The 24133-nt window shown below is 31.2% G+C and overlaps 1 protein-coding gene across 1 annotated transcript in view; it reads right to left on the reverse strand.

Moving 5' to 3' along the window:
* The window catches only part of LOC139502108 (uncharacterized), a 43880-nt gene continuing 19747 nt past the window's right edge, over nt 1-24133 (reverse strand). Inside the window, exons 7-14 of the mRNA XM_071291474.1 lie at nt 20246-20461; nt 17251-17302; nt 14279-14419; nt 13564-13725; nt 12320-12511; nt 7591-7724; nt 5979-7056; nt 1-4195 (exon numbers count right to left, since the gene is read on the reverse strand). Coding sequence (XP_071147575.1) covers nt 4011-4195; nt 5979-7056; nt 7591-7724; nt 12320-12511; nt 13564-13725; nt 14279-14419; nt 17251-17302; nt 20246-20461 — 2160 coding nt within the window. The 3' untranslated portion in view covers nt 1-4010. The remainder of the gene's footprint in view (nt 4196-5978; nt 7057-7590; nt 7725-12319; nt 12512-13563; nt 13726-14278; nt 14420-17250; nt 17303-20245; nt 20462-24133) is intronic.

Raw genomic sequence — 24133 nt, forward strand, 5'->3', positions numbered from 1 at the left:
GGTGCAAATTTATGCATTTATTATTATTATACATCAAATCATTGTAAATTTCCATTATAATAATTTCAAAGATATAGTTTAAACTTATAGTTAAGACTAGTTATACATCAACTATTAGGCCCAATAGGGTCCTAATTACATCTCGTCTTCATAAGGACCGAAAAAGAGGACACTACTGAGACATTCAAAAATATGCACTGTATAGTCTTAAGACCTTGATAAATTCCAAAGGGTTAGAAAAGTTCTTTTTGGCACATATGTTCTTATCTAATTTAAGGTAGTAGTTCTACCATAGAAGTTGGGTTATTAAACAGTCTGAGGTAAGGATATGAGACTACAGTACTAAAGTAAGTTGTGGCCAATTAGATCCTGATTCAGATAAGATTTTCCCAGTAACGCAGAACCCCTACCTTATGTGAATATAAATAGTGACTGTGTATCTCAAGTCCCAGCACCTCTAAACAAAAGTACTTACAGTTTAGTATTTAGCTGAATTTTGTCTCTGAATAACCTTACACCGTGTTCACACTATAAAATATGTACGGGGTTGATCCTTGGTTAATTAACCTGAATTAATAACCCAAGTTCACACTTGATAAAAAATTAACCCGGTTTGGGATATCCTTTTCAACAAAAATAAAAATGTTAGCGCCAAAATTGTAACCCACCTGTGTCCACTGTACATGTACAAATTTACTTATTTTTGTTTTATCACAGATGCGTTATTTTAATGTCTGAAATTTTTTACCGCACTCCTGGCCGCTTTGAAGGAGTTATATCATCACCAACCACTTATCCAAATTGTACCCATTTTTCGCCCCTAACAGCGACGGAAATGATATTTAGGTTTCATCATTTGCAATTGTGTTTTTCAACATAGATTAATACACACATATCCCTCCAGCTGCCACTTATATAATATGGGTTATAAAATTCCTGTACGGTGACCTTTAGTAACTGTTGTAAATGACCCGGTAAACACAGTAACTGAATGACTGTCGAAATATGACTTCATTCGAAATATGACGACATGTAATAATTACATTGAAGACTTATATATATATGTTTGCAAACATCATATTTCACTATAGCAACAACCCTACATTAATTTTACTTTACGTTCAAATTGTGGTAGTTAACCAGTATTTGCCCCACATTAACTCCACCTCCTATGAGTGGTAATTTTAATCTTGGTTTGCCCAAGGTTAAGGCATTCACACTACCTAAATTCAACCCAGATTAACTAATTCAGGTAGAAATGAGAACTTGTGTTCATGTATGGCATACAAATTTGTGTATAGGTGTAAATACGTCTATCGAAATCTTGTCAAATTCCAAAAGAATTTTCCTAACAGTCGAAAATTTGTCTTTAAACTTTGAAAACTTTTGACATAAATATAAATCTAAGAATATAAAAGGAAAATTAAATGTGAAAAAAATATATACTGATTATGAAATCTGATATCCAGAATATAAATGGTAATACATACATGTATTTTTTAATTATAACTACAATATTTCTACACAAGAGGAATGCAAAATCACAAATTGCAAAATAGGATTTGATCTTAAATGTTCTTAAATTTATGAATATGATTTAATAATAGTAATTGAACAAACTTAATACTAAAGAAATTCAATTCCTGACATCCCCAAATTCGAAAAAAGAATACCCCTAACCTGAAAGGATCAATCCCGAAAGTCCTGAGCTTAAAAACACCTGATCCTGACGTGACGAAAAAGGTCCCCCCTCCTCATCTTATTACTGACGCTAACTAACATTTCAAAGGAGCAAACTTGTTACCTTCCGCTACTGCTTCCTTTAAAGATAATTATTCATTTAAAAAAAGTCTATGTAAAATGAAGAAAAAGAATAGATTTATTTTTGCATTTCAGTTTTTCAATATAATTTCAACTTGCTATTTTGAAATAAGATATGATCATAAAAGGATAATATCCACTGATCTATATAAACTTGGTATAACAAAAATGTCATAATTGTCAAAAGAAATTTGTACAAATTAAGATTGTTTGCCATTTATCATGACAAATCTGTGTACAATGTGCGCAATTCTAGCAAAAAATAATAAAAAAAACAACCAAAAACACTACAGATAATTAAACACCTTTAAACAACAATAAACATTATCAAATAAATTTTATATATTCAATAAACTAAAGTATGTTATATGTAAGAAAGAGATGCACAGCTTTTAAATAAATGTGTGAAAACGCTACCATATTGTATGAATCTATCATTACATGGATCAGTATTGTTGATCCAAACATGCACATCACCGCAGTGGTCTCAAAGAAGCATGTTTGTCTAAGGTTCAGGAATTGCCCCGGCTGACCTTTCCAGGTCAAACCAAAGGATAGGGAAAGATAAGTTCTCTTTATAGGCCCCTTTCAATTCAAAATAAAACATAAATAAAAGCTATCCACATAAAAACTAAAAAACTTGAAACAATTCTGTAATGACAAAAAATACACAGCTTAAAGATATATCTTGCACAGAAGTATATCTAAATACGAATAATAATTATTGTTGGGTATCTCTGAAGTAATCAAATTATGATATTTTTTCTATGCAATTCAATCAGAATTGAAAATATATTATTCGTAAATATAAATACAAAATACAATGCAGTTTTGTGAGTTGTGAATAAATTCATGTATTTTGATCAACTTAGAATATATTTTTTTCTAAATTAATCAGTGATGGACTTCTCTGAAAAGAAATTTAAAGGCCCAACTGAATTAACGACTTAGAGGACAATAGTTATTGTATTTATTCAGTGGGACAATAGAACGGACAAAATTTCAAATACCTTGACCAAGAGGAGATGACTCTGGAAAACTTGCATTTGGTTCCGATAAGGAAAGTAAAAATTTATCCACAACTAAATAACTTCTACAAGATAGATATTAACTTAAAATATACTCATTTATAAAACTACATAAATATTTTTTATAACACAAATTTGAAAATATATTTACAACTTTTGAACAACAGTGCAGTAATCAGATTATGACACATTAGTTGAAATTACATTACAAATTTATTATATAGTGATCTACAATAATAACTTTCAAATCAAAAGTGAGAAAAAAAATCATTAATATTTCGTAAGATTTTCAATCCACAACCAGCATATAAAAAGTCAGATTTGCTACTTATCCCTCTCTCCAAATTAATTTACATAAAAAAGTAATTTTATATTTAATCTAAACATACCAAAAAATGTTTTCTTTATCTCCCACAGTAGCATAGGATTTGTGTGATATCTTACAATCCATATTTAAAGATGTCTAGGAAAGCCTACTTTACAAAAAGAACACAGGTTAGTATCAAGTTTTATGGCAACTAATGTGTATTCAATAAAAACAACTTTTTACAAAATTAACTTCTGCAATCTAAAAGTATCATTATATCAACATAAAATGATAACATAAATACATGTACATGGTGATTAATAAACCCTATATGATCTAAAGAGTTTAAAATTCAATAAACAACCTGTTATATTGCCACTTTGTTAAAATATATTTCTATGCATATAGTTTTCTCAATGTCCATTATTTCTGTCATTCTAGACATATATTGTAAGGTCTTTATTGAAGTAACTGTATATTGAGCTCATATGTTGTATTTCATTCGTGTTGCTAAGATTAAGAGTCACTGGAGTTAAAAGCCAAAAATGCTTATTTGGTATGCAATATGCAATCTTTAATTATGGACCACAGTAGTTTAATTAAAAAATGTTAAGAAAAAATATTCATCATAACTCATAACAAATTGTGCATGATGCAAAGGTGTTGCTTTGTGAACCTGTACATTAGAAAACATGAACAAACATGCATTAATAATTTTTACACTAAAAGGCCAAGAATTTGAACAAAAATTTGTTTAAATACATGATTATTATTCAACAATTAGGGAATAATAATGATAATCACTAGTGCGCTTTAAAATAAAAATCTTTGACCCAAATGTCCAGTGGGCTTCATTACATCTGTTGACCTTTGTATCCAAATTCTTTCTCAAATGTTTTCTGTATCAGGCTACACATTCCTCTGTCTTTGTCAATAAAGTGGATTTCTCTGACTGACGAGGTTTGAGAGTTTCTGCTGTACTCCACTACTGCTGTAAAGTACTGTTTGGCACACAGCTCCTTTGGCACACCAAATATACCTGAAAGTCAAAATTTATTTATATACTTTTTTGACAAAAGCAAAAAGATGCATGGAAATTTAGCCAAAAAAATCCTAGTAAAATCTTGTGTTTGAAGAGACCTAAAGCCAACATTAACATGATTAACAAGTGAAACTGCGAGCTACTGCTCACTGATGAAACCCTCGCCGCTAGTGGATAATATTAATAGTGTAAAAATATGCAAGTGTTCGGTAAACAGGAAGTTATCGAGTGATGACTCTGAAAACGCATCACACGGTATAGCTGACTTATATAAACCCTGAAACCAAATTTCAGAAATCCTTGTATTGTAGTTCCTGAGAAAATTGTGACGAAAATTTTCAACTTGGCTATCTTGGGTAAAATCATACAAGTGTTCGGTAAACAGGAAGTTGTCAAGTGATGAATCTCAAAACGCATCACACGGTATAGCTGACTTATATAAACCCTGAAACCAAATTTCAGAAATCCTTGTATTGTAGTTCCTGAGAAAAATGTGACGAAAATTTTCAACTTGGCTATCATGTGTAAAATCATACAAGTGTTCGGAAACAGGAAGTTGGCGAGTGATGAATCTAAAAACGCATCACACAGTATAGCTGACTTATATCAAGCCTGAAACCAAATTTCAGAAATCCTTGTATTGTAGTTCCTGAGAAAAATGTGACGAAAAGTATTCATGGGACGGACGGACTGACGGACTGACGGAAGGACAGACAGAGGTAAAACAGTATACCCCCCTTTTTTTCAAAGCGGGGGTATAACAAAATAATTATTAATGAAACTATATGATGTAAAAAAAAAAAAACTCTGCAGTATTTAATTTTTATATTAAAAAATTTTCATTCAGGTATTATGAAATATAAATAGCTTTTATTTTGTTTCTTCTTATTCAAGTTATTTTGCTACAGGATGCAGAATTTTAGACAGAAAAGTCCCTTTAGATACAGGAAACTTGTGTGAAATGACAGAGTGGTTAGAAACAGCCACATAACTTATTTTGTGGAAGGTAGATTTTGTGGAAGGTAGATCTCATGTGTTTGAGGTATGAAAAGTAAACCTTTATTTCAAATAGTTATTGCCAATAATTGGAGATAAATAAGATTCTTAATTCTCATCAGTGTATATTTGTATAATCTAAAGGAGTATGTTCAATAAGGTCCTAAAATGGCCCCCTTTTTTAGCGTAAATTTTAAATTCGGATTTATTGACCAATATCACAATAAATTAAAGGTAATACAGTGACTAGATAGGAAACAAGCCATTTTGTTGAAAACTTTACGTTTTTGCGTTTTATTATGACGTCACAAGTTGTACTCATATTGATTTTTCATGAAAAAATCAATGAAAATGGGTAAATTTCCATAGATTATTGGACAGGAAACATAGAGCGCATACGTCGACAACAAAGATCTTTTAATATAATGTTTGCGAAGACATTTCACATGTCTTACTTGAATATTAAGTTTGTCGACGCCTGCGCTCTATGTTTCCTGGTCCTTAATTTGGTTGAAATCCAGCTAATTTTGTCAAATTTCACCAAAATCCCATATCTTGACCTTTTTTGGATGTAAAAATCAACGAATTAAACTTTGACAAAAACAGTTCTGTTTAACTTTCTCACATGTTTTTAAGGCAACTTAAAACATTTATTGTCTTGTAACTATGAACTTTATAATTCGGGCCAAATAGGACCCTTACTGAATTACGCCTTTCATACATAAAATGTGAACATGTTTTCAATTAAACTTCCTATTTAACATTTGTATGTATATAATCATACCTGAGCTGATAGAAGGAATTGCTATTGATCTGAACTTATGTGATTCAGCTTCTTCTAGAGCTGATAAGATGGTCTTCTTCAAATCATCTAAGCAATGCTGCTTTCTATCATGTTTATATGAGTGCCACATTGGACCAACTGCATGAATAATGGACTTGTATGGGAGTTTTCCGGCAGTTGTTGAACAACAGGTTCCCACACTCAAAGGCCCATTTGATTGGACATAATCATCACATTCTTTGTCTAAAGCATAGCCAGCTGCACTACTGATATGGTATGCGATTCCACCACCATGCATTAGATCCCTATTAGCAGCATTTACCAATGTGTCCACTTTAAGGTTTCCAATACCAGCTGAATAAACATAGACAACGATACCCTCTTTGGTTTTAAAGTTTATTCCACCTCTAATAGTTACCTCAGAAGAACTACTTGGACTAGCAACAGGCCCAGGACCAATTTCATCAGGTGATGCAAATTTCCGATTCCGACGTCCACCACCTTGTTGTACCATGCCAAGGTTTACTTCTATCATGTATTTTGCCTGTTGAACTTGTTCATAATTTACAGCCTTAATTATAATTCTCTTTTCATCAGTTGATAAAAAGCAGTAAATTCCTGGACCAATATCTTCAACTTGATGTTGAAGGGTAGGAAACTGTTCCTTAAACTTACCAGGTGGTATAACTTCTGCCGCTGCAAGGGATTGAAGCCTGTGTAGTTTACTTTCAATAACATCTAATATAGACTTTAAATGTGCAGATTTGTTTAACTGAAAAACTGCTTTTCCTTTGATATACTTGCATGATGTAATATCACCCCTCCACAGCTCCTCACTTGTAATATAGAGTAGTGCTCTAAAATCATCTTCAGTCATATCAAAACAAATTTCTGTTTCTTCATATTTTTGAAGATCTTTCTTGGCATTATTTACTAGAGACTTGGGTCCTTCACATGTAACTTCCAATGTTTTTTCATTTAACTCAACATGTAGACCTTTTTTCTTAAGATTCTCTAACTTATCTTTGGCTTTCTTGAACTCTCCGTGCTTTATCTTCAGTTTGAACATAGAAGTGGCCTATAAGAATAAAATCACTTTTCTGTTTAGCAACCATCAGCTACATGATGACAGATTTAAAGAATCACTAGATAAGACTCAGGAACCATTTTTTTCACTTTAAACGACGCTTTTTTAAATTGGTAGACAAAAAAATCAGCAATGTCTATGACAACAACAGAAGATTCTAGGCTTCATGATAAAACTATTAAAATTAACCTTGTTGAAAAACTAAATGCTATGCATAATAATAAGTAAATATCATGTGACCTTGAGGGACAAAAGGAATCCCTGTGTGTGGCCCCAGCTTTGCTCTCAGATGACACATTGATAATTTCTTATATTGGTTTCAAATTGTATCCCTGTATTCATTAAGGTAAATTTCAACCTTAATGATAGATATTTCTTGCAATAATCTTTTTTAGTAAATGATATAAAAATAAGGAAACGTGGTATGATTGTCAATGAGACAACTGGATCCAACTAAATTAAAATAAAGTGGATGTAAGCAAATATAAAATAATTTGTGCCTCATAAAGGTTAACTCATTCTCACCTCAATTGAAGATACATCTTGCACAACCTTTTTCAGTACATCATTAGCATTATTTTTTGTTCCTACAACTTCCACCATAAATGGAAAAGAAGACTTATCTGATACATGCCACATTGGTCCATTACCTGAATTTCCTGAAAAAAGACAAGATTTTCAAATCTTTTTGTGTAAAGAAAATTGTATAATGTTGCTGTTATTACACATCCATTTATTTAGATTATATTTAATTGACTGAAATAGAGTGAAACTTGTTCAATGTAAAGTTCCTAATGGCTTATTTCATGGTATACTATAACAATATTTAAATATGTTTTCTTAAATCAATCTGCAGATATATTTTACTTTCATGCATTTCACATCCCATCTTTTATACTAATATTCTATACAAAGCACAAAAATTTTGTCATACAACTCGAAGCTAAACTTTTAAAAAGACTTATTAAGAAAGGATATAGTTACAATAATGTTTTTAGTTCATCAAAGATGGCATTTTTTGGAATTAATAAGGGGATGAAGTCCCCAATTACGGTAGAAATTTTTTTTTAAAAATAAAAAAAAAAAAAAATCGGGAAAATTTCACGAAATTTTCATTCTACTAATGAACTCAAAATCATTAAATTTTTTTCATACTATTTTAAATCCATGCATCTGTGCAGAAATCCACTTCCTTTTCTGGTCTTGTTTGCATGAGACTTTGAATAAAATATATATTTAGTAAAATCTAGGAAGGAACTCAATACCAAATTCATTTTATAATTGTTTGGTATGAAAAAAACATTACCTGATGACAGCGTTTCTTTGTTTACATTGAATATGGCGTCATAACTTAAATAACGTCACAACTAAAATCCCTGACAACAGAACCAAAATCAGAAAAGTTACGGTATATGCATTTTGTTTTTTAAACATGTTTGAACTAAAATAAAAAATCATACACACTTCGTCCCCTTTTGGCCCAAGACCACAATTAATGACCCCGCTTTTCGTTGTCCACGAATATAGTTCCTTTTAATTAGAGTGTATTTTTCCTTAATTTTTTTTCTTTCCTTTCCTCACTCATTCCTTAAATCTTTTTGGGTGGAAATGAAAGAAGAGAGGTCAAATAAATTTTTGGAGGTTGTATTTTAACTGATTTTGATATGGAATGAGTGATTAGGTCAAGTGCAAAAAGGTGATATTTACAGTTTTCGGAACATCTCTTGACTTGTCAATAGGGGTATGGATGTGTATTGGCTAAATTTGTAAAAGTGATTGCTTCAATCTTTCTGAATTTTGGATATATATTTGGACTAGGACAATACATTACACACACAAAAAATTGGACAAAAGTGCATGGTGCAATTTTTTTAATGATGCAAAAGGTTATAAAGAACTGATAGAGGAATTAATTGTGGTCTGTGGCCTAAGAGGTGCATTTCAGCAAATTTAGAATTTTTACTTTGGCATCTTTTCTGAATGATCTATTGGTATTGATTTGTCAAACTATATGAGAAGAAATGATTTTCACTTTCATTTGATAGAAATTAGGTGAAAAAGTCACTTTTCAGGTTTAATGCCTAAAATGTAGCTTTTTCACTTTTTTCACTATTTTTTCAAAAACAGCATGCTTAATTTCTCTCTGACAGATTTTTTCTGATATCTATTTGTGTTTGTGGTATTTATTTCAGTTGTTTAACTTATTTGTGAACTCTGAACACAAAAAAAAGTAGATAAAAACATAAAAAGAGTGCAAAATGTGCTGTTTTAATAGTCTAAGTCTAACGGTCAGTATACGCAGCAGGTGAAATGTGAAGTTCTATGCACTTAAAAGTTGTATTCCAAAACAGATTGCACTGAACCTACATCAAAAACACTTATTACTGGTTGCTTAACCATTTCTGTTTCACAGACTACCTTTACTTTCTTCTGTTGGATAGCTAGTGGTTTAAATATTGGCCTTTTGAGGCTGACATTTCATTCAGTTTTTAAACAGTAAAGTTAATAAACTTTGCATCAGACCATACTGTCTGCATATATAGTTGAAAGCGACAGTCTTGTTACATCCAGGCTCCATGTTTTATCATATCTGAGCACAGATTTTAGCAAAAAGAAGTATATCTCCATCTCCCATATCATTTATATGCTTTTAAGTATGCAAATGTGGGGAACGGCCTAAACTGGCAATCTGTTTTTTTAAGCATAACATTGCTAAAGACCATTTTATCCACATGCGTTATGCTATTTGAAACTTATATTTCCATCAAAAGTACATTTATAACCTGTTAAAGTTTGTTTGATAACTTAACAACTTCAGAAAATTGTGGTAAGTGAAAAATATTACATTTGATATAAGGCCTCACCCTAATTGAAAACCTCTATTTTTTGGCACAGGCTCATATAAAATTAACTTCTGGCCATTTTGCATAAGTCTGATACATGAAATATGCTTTCTGTTGCTTTAAATAGATGTTAACTTATACATAGAGACATTAAAAAGTGTTAGTTTTGGTATCTTTTGGTTTTTAGAAGCTCAAATTTGATAGTTTTAATTGTTCTAATTTAACGCCACAATTCAGCACCCAAAATTCAGATATAAAAAATGCCACATTTTTTTTATTTGGTATTATATAGCTTTGAAACTTTGTAACCTGTTTTATAATATACTAAGCTTGAATCATGCCAAGTTTTATTAGAATTGGTCAAGTTTTAGGCCCCTAATAGGCCCAAGACCACAATTAATGACCCCGCTTTTCATTGTCCACGAATATAGTTCCTTTTAATTAGAGTGTATTTTTCCTTAATTTTTTTTCTTTCCTTTCCTCACTCATTCCTTAAATCTTTTTGGGTGGAAATGAAAGAAGAGAGGTCAAATAAATTTTTGGAGGTTGTATTTTAACTGATTTTGATATGGAATGAGTGATTAGGTCAAGTGCAAAAAGGTGATATTTACAGTTTTCGGAACATCTCTTGACTTGTCAATAGGGGTATGGATGTGTATTGGCTAAATTTGTAAAAGTGATTGCTTCAATCTTTCTGAATTTTGGATATATATTTGGACTAGGACAATACATTACACACACAAAAAATTGGACAAAAGTGCATGGTGCAATTTTTTTAATGATGCAAAAGGTTATAAAGAACTGATAGAGGAATTAATTGTGGTCTGTGGCCTTTTACAGGTAATGCCTGCTTCATATTATTGATTTACAATTAGGGTCCTTGCATTGGAAATAAATAAAATATTAAACTGTTAACACAGAGATGTATGTCTCGCATCTTTGTTCTTTTGATAACAAAATGCAAATGTTGAAATTAAAAAGCAATACTTTAACCTGTAAGTTATGCAAAATATTCAAGGTCAATTGAAGGTACAGGCCCAAACAATCTCATTGGAAATGAGATTTGTCAATGCCAATACCTATGCATACGAAATATCATTGACCCAGTGTTTCCCAAATAACTGACCTAATCACAAACTAATTCATGTGAACTTAGCAAAATTTTTAAAGGCAATAGAGCACGACTGAGGGGACAGGAACAAATAATCACCATGGAAATGAATTGTGCCAATTCTTATAGAAGTGTATACCAATATCATTGACCTACCACTCATGGTTCCCCTTATACTAACCTAATCACTTACTTATACATGTTAACTACACAGAAGTTTTAAAGCCAATAGAGCATGACGGATGAGACAGGGCCTAAAAATCTCTATTTGAATGAGATGTGCCAATGATAAAGCAACTGCATACCAAATATAATTGATCTACCACTAGTGGTTCTCCACAAAACTTATACATTGTTGATAATGCCACTGGAAAAAGCATAATTTTATCTTACTTTTTGACTCCTTCAAGGCCTAACAAAAAATAATTGTTGACATGAAACAAGTTTAGTGTCAAAACTAGAATCCATAGAATTTTCAATATAAATGTGCAAATTTATTTTATTTAATGGCTTTCTCCAAAATCAAATATAAAGAATGGGTCACAGGACTTTTTTCCAGCTAAAGATTGTGCAAAGTTGTTATATTTTGAATGGATTATTCATTGAAAACAAAATTTTGTGAGATAGAAATTCATAACACATGCCAGTATAAAACTTACATTATCTGAGTTATCTCCCCTTCTATGGCAAAGTTAAATAGTGAATCAAACAAAAAATATTATGTCTTTGTAAAAAAACAGATACATAAATATGATTAACAAGAATGTGTCCAAAGTACACGGATGCCCCACTCGCACTATCATTTTCCAAGTTCAATGGACCGTGAAAATTGGTAAAAAATATAATAAGGCATTAAAATTAGAAAGATCATATCATAGGGAACATGTGTTCTAAGTTTCAAGTTGATTGGACTTCAGCTTCATCAAAAACTACCTTGACCAAAAACTTTAACCTGAAACTCGCACTTTCATTTTCTATGTTCAGTGGACCGTGAAATTGGGGTCAAAAGTTTAATTTGGCTTTAGAATTAGAAAGATCATATCATAAGTAACATGTGTACTAAGTTTCAAGTTGATTAGCTTCATCAAAAACTACCTTGACCAAATACTTTAACCTGAAGCGGGACTGACGGACGAACGGACGCACAGACCAGAAAACATAATGCCCCTCTACTATCGTAGGTAGGGCATAAAAACACATTATATTCATAATCAAGATGTAATGTCTAACACATGAACATTCTTCTCTCAAAAAAAACAAACAGTTTTTAGGAAGGGCTTTAATCCTAATACTACATTACCATACTGATCTGTGCATTCCTTCTCAAAACCAGAATATTCTTCTGCAGGCACAAAGACCCTGACAACACTGATGTAATTAATTTCTGGTAAAACATTCTTTCCTTTATTCTTGTTATTTATCTTATCTATTTTACGACTGTGTTTCTTTAGTTCATCTATTAGTATATATAGCTGTCTTTCTAATGGCACTTCTGTAAAAATAGTAAAACTTGTAAGTCTCAATCTACTCTGGAGCTACATCAAAGATTTCTATACTTTGTTGAAAGTCATACTTTTATGTCATCTAATAAGTCGTGGTACATTTCATACTATTGTGATAATTGTAAATTCATTCAGGAATGTAGAATTTCAGGAAAATGAAAAATCCTAGTGTATATCTTCAAAATTTTTCGAAGTTACCTGATAAAATTTATGTGGATTCTTTCATCTGGAGATTCCTTTCTTACTTCAAATTTATCTAAGTTATTACACTTCCATTTTGAAAAATGAAAGAAAGTCTTAGAAAATATGAATAAAGTTTGAAAAAATAGGGAAAAAATATAATAAAATGGATCATGAGTTATCTCCCATAAGCCAAGGACTTAATAAACATTGAGTAAGAAATGTAATTTCTCAAGGTCACAGTGGCTTCTAAAATACCTTACTGTTTTATCAATAACATGGTTTATAAGTATGTTACTTTTTAAAAAGTGTAATCATAGTTTTGTTAGAATGTTCTTTAATCATTCTAATCATTTTCTGTGTTTTATTTTGTAAATCATTTGATTGTTTGGCTCAAATTTTGGGCACCATGATTGGTTAATAAAATTATTTTGTCTTCTTTGAAAAAGGTTATTTATTCTGTCTAAGAAAGCAACCATGGAATTATTATTCTAGTAAATTTACTACAAAAGTACTCAGTAAAATAAAAGAAAACATCTTCTATAACACAAACACTTAAAATTTAGCTAACATTACAGGGAACAAATGATTTAAGTCAAAGTGTCTGCATGAATAATTAACAAATTCTCTACATCTACAAGTGTAGACAATTTTTTTTATAGACTGAGTAGTTTTTGCAAATTATCATGCTAATTAAGATTTGATAAAAATAATCATATTAGGATAAAATGGGAATAACAGCTTTGCTAATAATTTTTACAAAATTCTTTTAAAGAGAAGGAAGTGGTTCTGAAAAAAACATTACTCTTTAAATATATTAATACAGTTTACATGACATTAACTTTGATAACATGTAACAAACCTAGAGCCTTGCTTGGCAAGATAATATCAACTACATGAAATCTGTTATCTTTTATCAGCTTGATAATGGATTTGAAGGAGTCTTGAATACCATCATCAGTCCACTGTGCTTTAACTGCTGTAGTATAAGTCCCTAAAACTACATCCCATTCCAATTTCTGTCCTATGAAATCATCAAACACAAAAGTTTTATATTAATGTTAAAAAACTGAATATGATTTCATCAAAATGCTCCTGCGTTACAGCAGAGGCATAAAAACAAAATCTAAGACGCATTTTGGACAACAATGTCATTTTGGGGTAAAAATGAAAAGAAAGGCCTCAATGCCTTGTAATTCTTATCCATAAAATTTATATTATATCTTTTTTTAATATCAAAACAGATTACTGAGGATTCATTATTTTTCGTTGGATACCAATTTTTGTGGATTTCATGGGTTCATGTTAACCACGAATTTAAATATTCAACGAATTACAAATTTTCCATAAACTTGTATGCAGACATTAGCAAAACCATGAAATTAAATATCCATGAAAGTGTAAATTTTCCTCAATCAACGAAAATTGTTACCCACGAAAATAAATGAATCCACAGTATGCATTCAAATATAATGGTCTGAAAAAAGACTGAGATAGAGATTTCAAATGTTTGCATGTGATAACTATTGTTTTTATATTTAGAAAATTGAAGAATTAATAATAAATTATCATATTACTATCTTTACCACTGTCATCTTTTTCTGAAAACACAATCCTCAATTCTTTGAAATGAAGTCTTCTGTAGTAATCCCTATCTGACACAATTATTCTTGTTTCTAAGTCTTCCTCCAAATACAAAACATGCTTGGGTGGCAAGTCTAAGTGTAAAAAAACAAAATTAAATTGAAATGCAAGTCAAGACAATGAAGGGCAGTTTATCATATTGTTTTAAACATCAAAGTGAGGAACAAAAGTATAAGCTAGATATGGAACTGACACAGTTTGTTTCAGACAGCATGCTAAACTTTCATTTGAGAAATCCAAAATTAAATTATATTATTATACCTTACATATATTTTAAACAATTCTATGGGGTGAAACGTTATCACGTGACATGGAATAATTCAGTTGTTTTTCATTCAATTGCAAGGAAGGACAAATAACCCTAAAATTTGCACCAGCGGTGAATAACCTTTTCAGTTTGTTGATTTGTACTTGAGTTACCTCCCATGAAAATGACGTCACAGACGTAAATAAACAAAATGGCAGCGTTCACGTTACACTGGAAGCCCACCGAGAGAAATGGAAATAAGGCAGTGGTCATGAAAAGAGTGCCAGCAGCCGTGTCTCTTATAAACGGTCCTTTTCAGGGCAATCTATATTTTACAAAAAGATTCTACCTTTGTTGTACATTCGAGAAATTCTAGAACACAAAGCCGTTAAAGGTATTTTCAGCTTGTGTGTTTGTGTTGACTGTTGTGTAAAGTCCAAAGAAGTGTTCGAAAGGCCTTTCCAATGTTAGTTCGGTATAATAAAACAATTGTGGCCCCTTAGAGTCGATGAATATCCAAAATTGTCAACCCTTAAAAGTTGTTTCACTTCTGGCTGCGCCCTCAATGAAATAACCTTCTCGTGTTGACAATTTTGGATATTCACCTCTTCAACGGGCCATAATTGTAAATGTTTTGTTTTATTATTTTCAGATTGCTGAAATTGACGAAACAAGAGTGCATGCACACACTGAAATGTCAGGCCTTCTTTACTAACCATTGATTTTATATTGATAGTCCTGAATATAAAGCTTTAATACAAGTATCACATAAAAGTAACATGATCCAAGAAAATGAGGACAAGATCAGATAAACTAAAAAAGAAATGCATGACATGCATGTACACTTTACAATCATTTAATACACCAAATATAAATGACCTATTGCTTATAGTTTCTAAGAAATGGACTGTTTTTGTTACCAGTTGTTAATGTATTTCTATTAGAAGTGGGACATTTAAAGACGTATCGTATCCATTTCTGATACGTTGACATATATCTGAAGATATTTATGTGTTTTTGTTTAATAGATTGTTTTCATGTTTAAATATGTGTTTTTCTATGTTAGATATCTATCTGTCATTGATACCTATTGATACACTCTTTTTATAACATGATAGTTTTCAATTTATATAAATACTCGTTTATATCTAAACACTCAGTGTTTAAACCATCACCACTTACTTCTCTGTAGGATGAGGGTCAACAAAAATCATTTTATCAAAATACAATAATGATTAATTTTACTGGTTTGGTTGACAGAAATGTGCATTATCATTAATAAGATATCTTTAATGTTCATCAGGGTTCCTAGTTAGATTGTCTAGGTGAACATAACACGGGAGGTGTTTCATGATGGACATTTTATGTGGCAGGGTTGAGATCTCACAAAACCTGTTTAACCCTGCCATTTATTTATTTATATGTTTTGGAGTTAGGTGTGACATCCATGTTTACTAAACTAGTACAAATTTTGTTTAGCGGCAGCTGATGACCACCCCTGGATGCAGGATTTTGTCGCTGTGTTGAAGACCCATTTGTCTCTTTGTCTTCTTCATACCAAGGGACATTCTCAAACTATGTTTGGTGAATCTTGGTAAAATTCTAAAATATTATTCAGAAACCAAACTTTTGCCAAAATTTCAGTCTTTCAATTGCATGGACTGTGACATTGACCTTCGACTTAGTGACCTCAAAACTGTTCAAAGGAGAATTGTCATAAAAAGTTTTGGACTTTACAGTTGAAAAAATAACATTTCAAAACCCAATCTTGCGCCATTTCTGGCTTTTCAAACAATGTGACTTTTCTCTTTAACCTATTGACCCATAATAAATCCTCACCCAATGGAGCAAACAAAGTTGTGTAATGATATTGTTTATGGTTCAAAAGATTTTTGTCAGGAATGAAAATGTTGCTGTCAGGACATCAAAAGAGTATTCATAACACGATAAGCCATGAACACTCCAATAATAACAAGAGGCTAATAGAGTATCAGTATAAAATATTATAATAGACAGAAATCAACGGAAATGGTTATACAACTTGGAGAAAAAGTCAACAGATAAATTAACAAATTGGCATTTGTTTGGTACCTTGTGCAGTTAATTATTTTTGCTGTTTACAGTATCTCTCCATCTCTTAAAGTTTTAAAGGCAATATTCTACAATTCTTCAAAAATTGTTATTAAAGTGCAATAACTAGAATAATAGACAACTTTCGAGTTCGATGCATTTCCGTCAAAAACTCTGGTTTTAGTGAACGTCATTTGTGCATTCCAATGTTGAGCGAGTGGTTGGAAAACTATAATTCTATATTGTACGAATTATACGACAAATTGAATTCTCAAAATTGACAATCAGCATTGATGTCATTAGGGAATTGTCATTAAGTACCTACAGAACAACCATTATTTCTAGTTTATCCTGCACAATAACGATCACAAAGACGCTTGATGAACGTAAATAGTGCAGGGATACAGACGACCCCCTCTATCTGGTAAATGACGTCATAAAGTCGCGTATAATTGACGAGTTTTTTCCGGTGACGGACAACTCGAAAGTGGTCTATTGATTTGTTTTATGGTTCTATGAGTTGTCAGTTTTAAACTAACGACTTAAATAGATGATTCTGTTAAGCTTATTTCTTTGTATTGTATTTACCTAAATCCACTTTATCCCCAGTCTTCATCCATTGATCAACATTTCTGAAAAGCTTTTGAAACAGAATAAAAATGTAAGCAAAATACAAAGATTGTTGCATCTTAATTCTCATGTAATTTGCATACACATGAAAATACCCACAAAACATTTTTAATTTCTTTAATATGAAAAGTTCATTTCAAAGCACACCTTACATTAACATTTTCTTCTTATAGCATAAAAATTGAAATCTGATTAAAATCAAACTATTCCGTGAAAAATGCAACTTATGCCAACTATAGCAAACCAGAAAGTAAGACTTTGTCAAGGCTCTGTGTTTAATGCTGTACTTTGACTTATACTTGTGAACAATTTATACATTGCTACTTGGATGAAGAGTTGTCTCAATGGCACTCATACTACATCTCTTGAGTATAGTGAGGTATTTTATATTTCTTTTTAATTTAAATTCCAGATTTTTGATAAGGGTCTCATGGGAAACAACTCCATAATAGCAGGTGAACAAAAAATCATTTTGTGAATTTTCATTGATCTTGAGTATAACCTTTAGAAGGAAATGATTACACAACACTCATATACCATCTTTAAATGAAATAAAATGGAGAAATGGGATTAAATGTTTCGAACCATTCCAAAATAAATTAACTTTGCACAAAGTGTACATGTGTGCAATCGTTCTCTTGTATTTCAGATATCTTGATTGAAAATTGAAGGGGAGTTAAATGATTTCATTAATTAGGTGTCTACTTTAAATTTCCTAATACTAAATTTGACTAGAATGGGGAATTTGATCAACAATGTTGATATGTTTAGAAACATACAGAAATGCTATGGGTAAAACGGTACCCATGTTTCTTATGCAGACTGAAACAGCATTACATTAGCTGTTTGAAAAGTCACCAGAAAATATGAGACAGTATTGAATGTTGAGGTTCAATGTGCAGTGTGAGAAGGGAAATCAGGAATCTGAAACATTGTTTACAAGTTAAATAGATTTTTATTTCAATAGAGATGCTGTTTCACTAACATGACTAATATAACCAATTTTTAAACCGATCAAAGTTATACCCTGTTATACATTAGGCTTTAACCACAAAATCTGTTAGCAATATAAATGGATGACATCAAAATACTGAGGCTGTGGTGTGTTCAATAAATCTGAGGGCTATTTTTAACCCCAAAAAAATTCTGCACAGTCAACACTTTTTCAACCCTATGAAATTACAAAAAGAAGCATTCAATACTTAGGCTACACCAATTTGATTCCTTGTTCGACGGACCCGCCCGCACCTATTTTTTTCAAAACAGATTTTTTTTTTTTTTTTAAATATTCCCGCTTCCCGCATCCGGAAATGTAATCATGTCCATTTCCTGCACCGTTTTTTTTTGTAAATATTATAAAAAGATATCAACATTTGTTTTTAAAATCACAGTCTAACCTTTATATAACGATTTTAAACATAAAAGCACCCCACCACACTGTGTAAATATCTGTGAGAATATTTTTTTCAGCATGAAACCTATTTATCCAAAGAGGGAGTGCTTCGAAATAAATTTATAACAGCGGAAATACCTGGGAAGAACAAAAAGTTGGTTTCTTTCCCCCTTACTTATATTCCCTATCAAAAAATGTTCGTTGTTAGAATACAGTACAGAGAACTTCTGAAGGATTTGCCTTCAACTGCAATTATATTGTATGCTGGCAAAACAAAACTATTCATAGCCGCTGCATGTTTATGCACCTGTCCTGATTGATTCAGGGGCCTGTCGTTCGGCAGTTATCGTTTGCTGATGTTGTTCATAGGTATTTTCCCGTTTGGATATATAAATTAGATCGTTTGTTTTCCTGTTCAAATTGTGTACGCTAATAATTTTGGGGTCCTTTATAGCTTGCTGTTTGGTCTGTAAAAAGCCGTACTTTGACCTGTGTTTGTTATTATCAGGTTGAGAACAACCCTCCCTCAGACAAGGGGTCATTTACTGATGTAGAAAAGAAAATAGAAATACCAAGGATTTGTACTATAGTTCTTCTATACAAAACCTTTTTTGTACTCAAAAAGAGGAGAGTTACTTCATATTTTAAACAACTTTTTTCTAAAAGAGGGGACCACTTATTTTGAATAATATTAAACTGTTAAAGTAAATGTGTTAATTTAACATGGTTAAAGTCCAGAAATATTACAAAATTCTTGGACATGTTTTGACCATTTGATACTAGATAGATATATAGTTCTTTGAGAAATTATGAGCCCTTTTGTACAAACAAATATATTATAACTTATATTGATCCCTCATAAAACATGTAAAAGGGATATTTATAACATAAAGGTCCCCCAACTGATTATAACTTGGATGGAGAATTGTCTCATTGTCAGTCACACATACATCATTTGTACATAGACCAGATTTAATTATTTCTTGGTGAACAGGGAAAAAATACTTCAGAAATTAAAGAAATGTCAAAGTACAAGTGATAAACATTGATAAATCAAGTTTTAATATTGTCAAAACCTACTATTTTATGTTAACAAAAAAAAATTATAATCGCTCGCCTTTACTTTTCAAGCTTCGCCTCAAAAATTTACAAAATAAATATTTTTTTATTAAAATTTTCAAATCGCTCGCTCGGCCCAAATTTTGGAGTCCAACAATCCGTAGAACAAGAAATTAAATTGGTGTGGCATTTTAATTACATTTTTTTTAGCTATGATCATGAAAACACGATTTCTATCAAAAAGTTTTTTGTTAATTTACCTGTGCAATTTATTGTGGGCCAAGCTTGTCATAACGAATATAACATTTCATTGTGTCATGAATTTTAATTTTCAAGCGGACGGGAGATTGTTGTTAGCCAATCAAAATAACATACCATAATGAAACATCATCTTATGTAATTATTGAACTTTATTTAATTCAATTTAGTCCTCTATTTTCATTCAGGAAATCTGAAGAACAATTTAATAGTTTTGTGTGACCTTATATATAAAAACAATACCTCCAGGTCCTTGTCTTCATATAATACAAAATAAACATCTCTCAAATATTCCAGCTTTTTATTCTTCCTAAAATCATAGACTGCTTCAAACATTGTTTTAGCAACCAAACATGGTGGATATCCTAGAGTACCAGTCCCAAGAGCTGGGAATGCAATGGATGACAGCATTCGAATTTCTGCTTCTCTTAAACATCTAATTATTATACTCTTTAAGATCTGAAAATATAAACAGTTATATGAATACAATGCATTTGTAATGTGCATCTATATATATATTAAGGACTCAAATCTATTGTGGGTTCCAGATCTACTTTGGCAGATTCAGTATCTTTGGTAAATTTGACATCACAAATGTCAAACAAATCATAAATTTATGGCATTTTTTTGTTTTTTCCAAATCTAAGGTAGATTTTGTTAAAGTGTAATTTTCTGGGAAAAAGAGTCAACTATAATGTCTAAGACTTTGCTAATGATGAAGGTTTTGTTATAAAGAAAGAAAAGAAAAGGGGCGTATGACATTTGCGCCGATTTTTAAAATTTTCATTCTTTCATTTGCGCCGATTTCATTTTTTCATTTGCGCCGAATTTATAATTGCTCCTAATTGGATTTACAGGTAAGTTAATACTTGTACATGTACTATTCCGTGCAGGAATATTGGTAAAATCTGTTTATAAACAAAGGTTTTAGTTAATTTTGATTCATATTGTTCTGAACTTTGCTGTAATTGATGGACATATTGCACACTGCAACGAGCCGAGGAGTCAATTTTTTTAACCATCGACGGCTATACACATACGTACGTTAATAGCAAGACAAAGAAAAGATGGATTTCGTTATTGACAATTACAACAAATATATTATAGAAGGGACGAAATCACAAGAAAGGAATATATTAGATATGTTGCCTATAAATACTCGGCAAGAACAGATTTATGATTTTAATGTATTCCGTTTTTATGGATTTGAATGCTGTAAATAGATTTTCAATTCGTCATTTTAGTATAAACCAGAGTGCTTTAATCTAAGGTTTTTACTTCTTGATTTTAAAGTATGTGAATATAGTGTACAACTGGATGACGGAAGAGGTCTATAATGATAAATGAAAAATAACATGACTTGAATGTTGAGAGTTGTCTCATTTGCACTCATACCACATCTTCTTATATCTACTTACCTGTAATTAACCTGTAATTTACCTGTAAAAAATCGGCGCAAATGAAAACAAAAATCGGCGCAAATGAAAGAAAAAATCGGCGCAAATGAAATGCAGATCGGCGCAAATGCAAAACGCCGAAGAAAAGGCCAGTTTTCTAGGAACCTTTTCTATCAATTAATTATTATATTTGAGAATATGGAACAAAAAATTATATATTTTACTGTCATGACTGTAACCCCTGCAAATGAGAAGATACACTTATCTGATATCGGATGATATATTCTTGAAAAAAAAACCATAGTTATTCATAGCAGGATAATGGCTGGTGCATCAAGGCTTCCAAAACAGTCATATATTCTGGACAAGTCTGATAAATTATATGAATGACTTGTGCCAAGGCTAAAATGGTCATTTTGCTTTTTGTTACTTCTTAAAGTCTTATGGGATTAAATCATGATAAGACAAAAATGTCCGGCTGTCTAAAATATGTTTTGAAGGCCCTGTGGTGCATGCAATTTCATGGAAATTAATATATTTTTCAGTGTTTTTGTTTCATGTTTGTTTCTTGCACTTGTATGTGTTTATGGTGTTGCCTTGTCTCTTGATTTTACTAGATTTGACTGTATCTTTCATGCGCTTTTTACTTTTCTTTCATTTCTTTTTATATCATGCTCTTTTCCTGTTATTTTGTTTATCCCTTATAGTAAAATTCATTTTTTAAAAACAATTATCTATTGCATGCTTAGCTACTTTTCAGCGACTACATGTGCTATTGCAGCAAATAATCATTCTTGAGATTAAAAATAATCTGTCATAGATTTTTAATAACTATTAACATTATGTTCAGCTACTTTTTATGTCAAATAATTGCACTCAACATTGTTGAAATTAGATCTTTTAAAGAAAGACACTTGTATGAGGCACATCATTGGTCATTTCAGAACTTTGACTTAAGGTTATGGTTTTGCTCTCATTGTTGGAAAACTGTAAATCTTCTATAGATTAGAATTCCAAACAATCTAGAAATTCAACATAGATTTGAAAACTAGAAATCTACCATAGATTATGAAACTAAAGAATTGCCATAGATTTGGGATTGCATGTCTGACTTCATATTTACCATCGATTAGGAATCTGCCATAGATCTTGAACCCACCATAGATTGGAGTCCTACATATATATACACACAGAAAATATAACAAACAATTCAATAATTCCTGTCAATTTAATATGCCATTTTAAAATGACCCACTTTATTGTATTTCTTCTGGAAATTTGTTTTGCAGACTCAAGAATAAGCTTGATTTCATTTAATCCTGCATTCTAAACACAGAACCCAGTATTCCCTTTTCAGAATACGGGCTTTGAGCGGACTGAATAGTTTTTTGCAGTGATCACTAGCAAGGGTCCAGAAACTGTCATATTTGCCAGACTTGTCCTATTAAAACTGAAAGTGTTTGTCCTAAGCGTGTAATTGGTATTAATAGGACAAGTTTTATTTTTTAACAGAAACAATTTCTGTTGTTTCGTTGAGATCGAGTTTCAAAATCGCCATTTTGAACTTGCTTTTGTTTAGTTATTTCTTTAAATATCCTGTAATAAAAGTGCCACTCCAGTATAGTGTATAATCAATCCTGAGGGCCCTCCTAATAGCTATATTAATGCCTCAGCGAAATATTGGCTTATGATCGCTAATCTCTTTACCTGTGTTTGTAATTCACACCTGGCTTTTGATCACAAACTCAAAACTAATATTATAAAGAAATTAAAATTCCGTAACAACTGCCTTCATTATTTAATTACTTTTCAGCTAAGACAATTATCATTTCTGATTTAAAATTAAATTAAAACTTGATTTAATTTATGTAGAACAAAGTATTTTGTCACTACTAACACACTTGCTTTGTTTACTATGTAATATGCATGTCAAAATTCTTTTCCGCAAATAAGTCACTAAACTGTAAATTCAAAATGATTGCATGCAGGGATGATTCCAGGTGTTTTCAAATGGGTCCCTTGAACATCAAATTGGGAATTTTTATTCTAATTGGGAATTTTTTAAGCATAAAATCTAAGACGAAATAACATGATATTGTAAAAACGGAAAAATGTATATTATTAAGTTTAACCTGTACACTGATGTTCATGTAAGTTGTAACATTTTGAATAATTCTGGATGGGCTACTGTTATTACATGAATATCATTGAACATCATGCACTAGTCTATCACCTCAGCTATAGTTACCTAGGCCTATTACAAAAACATATATTTCAGCTAACATAAACCACTGAAAAAAATCATTCATTGGGTATTTTTTCAACAGTAGGTCATCTCTATAAATTTACCTTGATTCAAATGGATTTCAAATTGAACTGGTCAATTGTTGAATTCAGAAAAGCAATTACAAAAGTTCATATACTTAATTGATAAGATATTTTAACCATTGAACATGTTGAACCAGTGTTCTTTAAAATTATTTGGATCATCTTCAAAACTTTTGAAATAGTTCCATAATGATGACATCGTATTATATGAATGGTCTATCGTCAACATTATTTTAAAAAAAAACGCTCAAACTTTTGTCTTTTGAGGAAATAATTTCTTTTACAAAACAAGTTTTCATCATATTATATAACCGGCTCTGCTGGGCGATCTGCTTTTATGAGATCGGCGCCCATTAAACTTTATCCATCAATGTTATATCAAAATTTGAATTTGCTCTCTGCCGAG

This window comes from Mytilus edulis, chromosome 13, assembly GCF_963676685.1.
Source record: "Mytilus edulis chromosome 13, xbMytEdul2.2, whole genome shotgun sequence".
Classification (NCBI taxonomy): domain Eukaryota; kingdom Metazoa; phylum Mollusca; class Bivalvia; order Mytilida; family Mytilidae; genus Mytilus; species Mytilus edulis.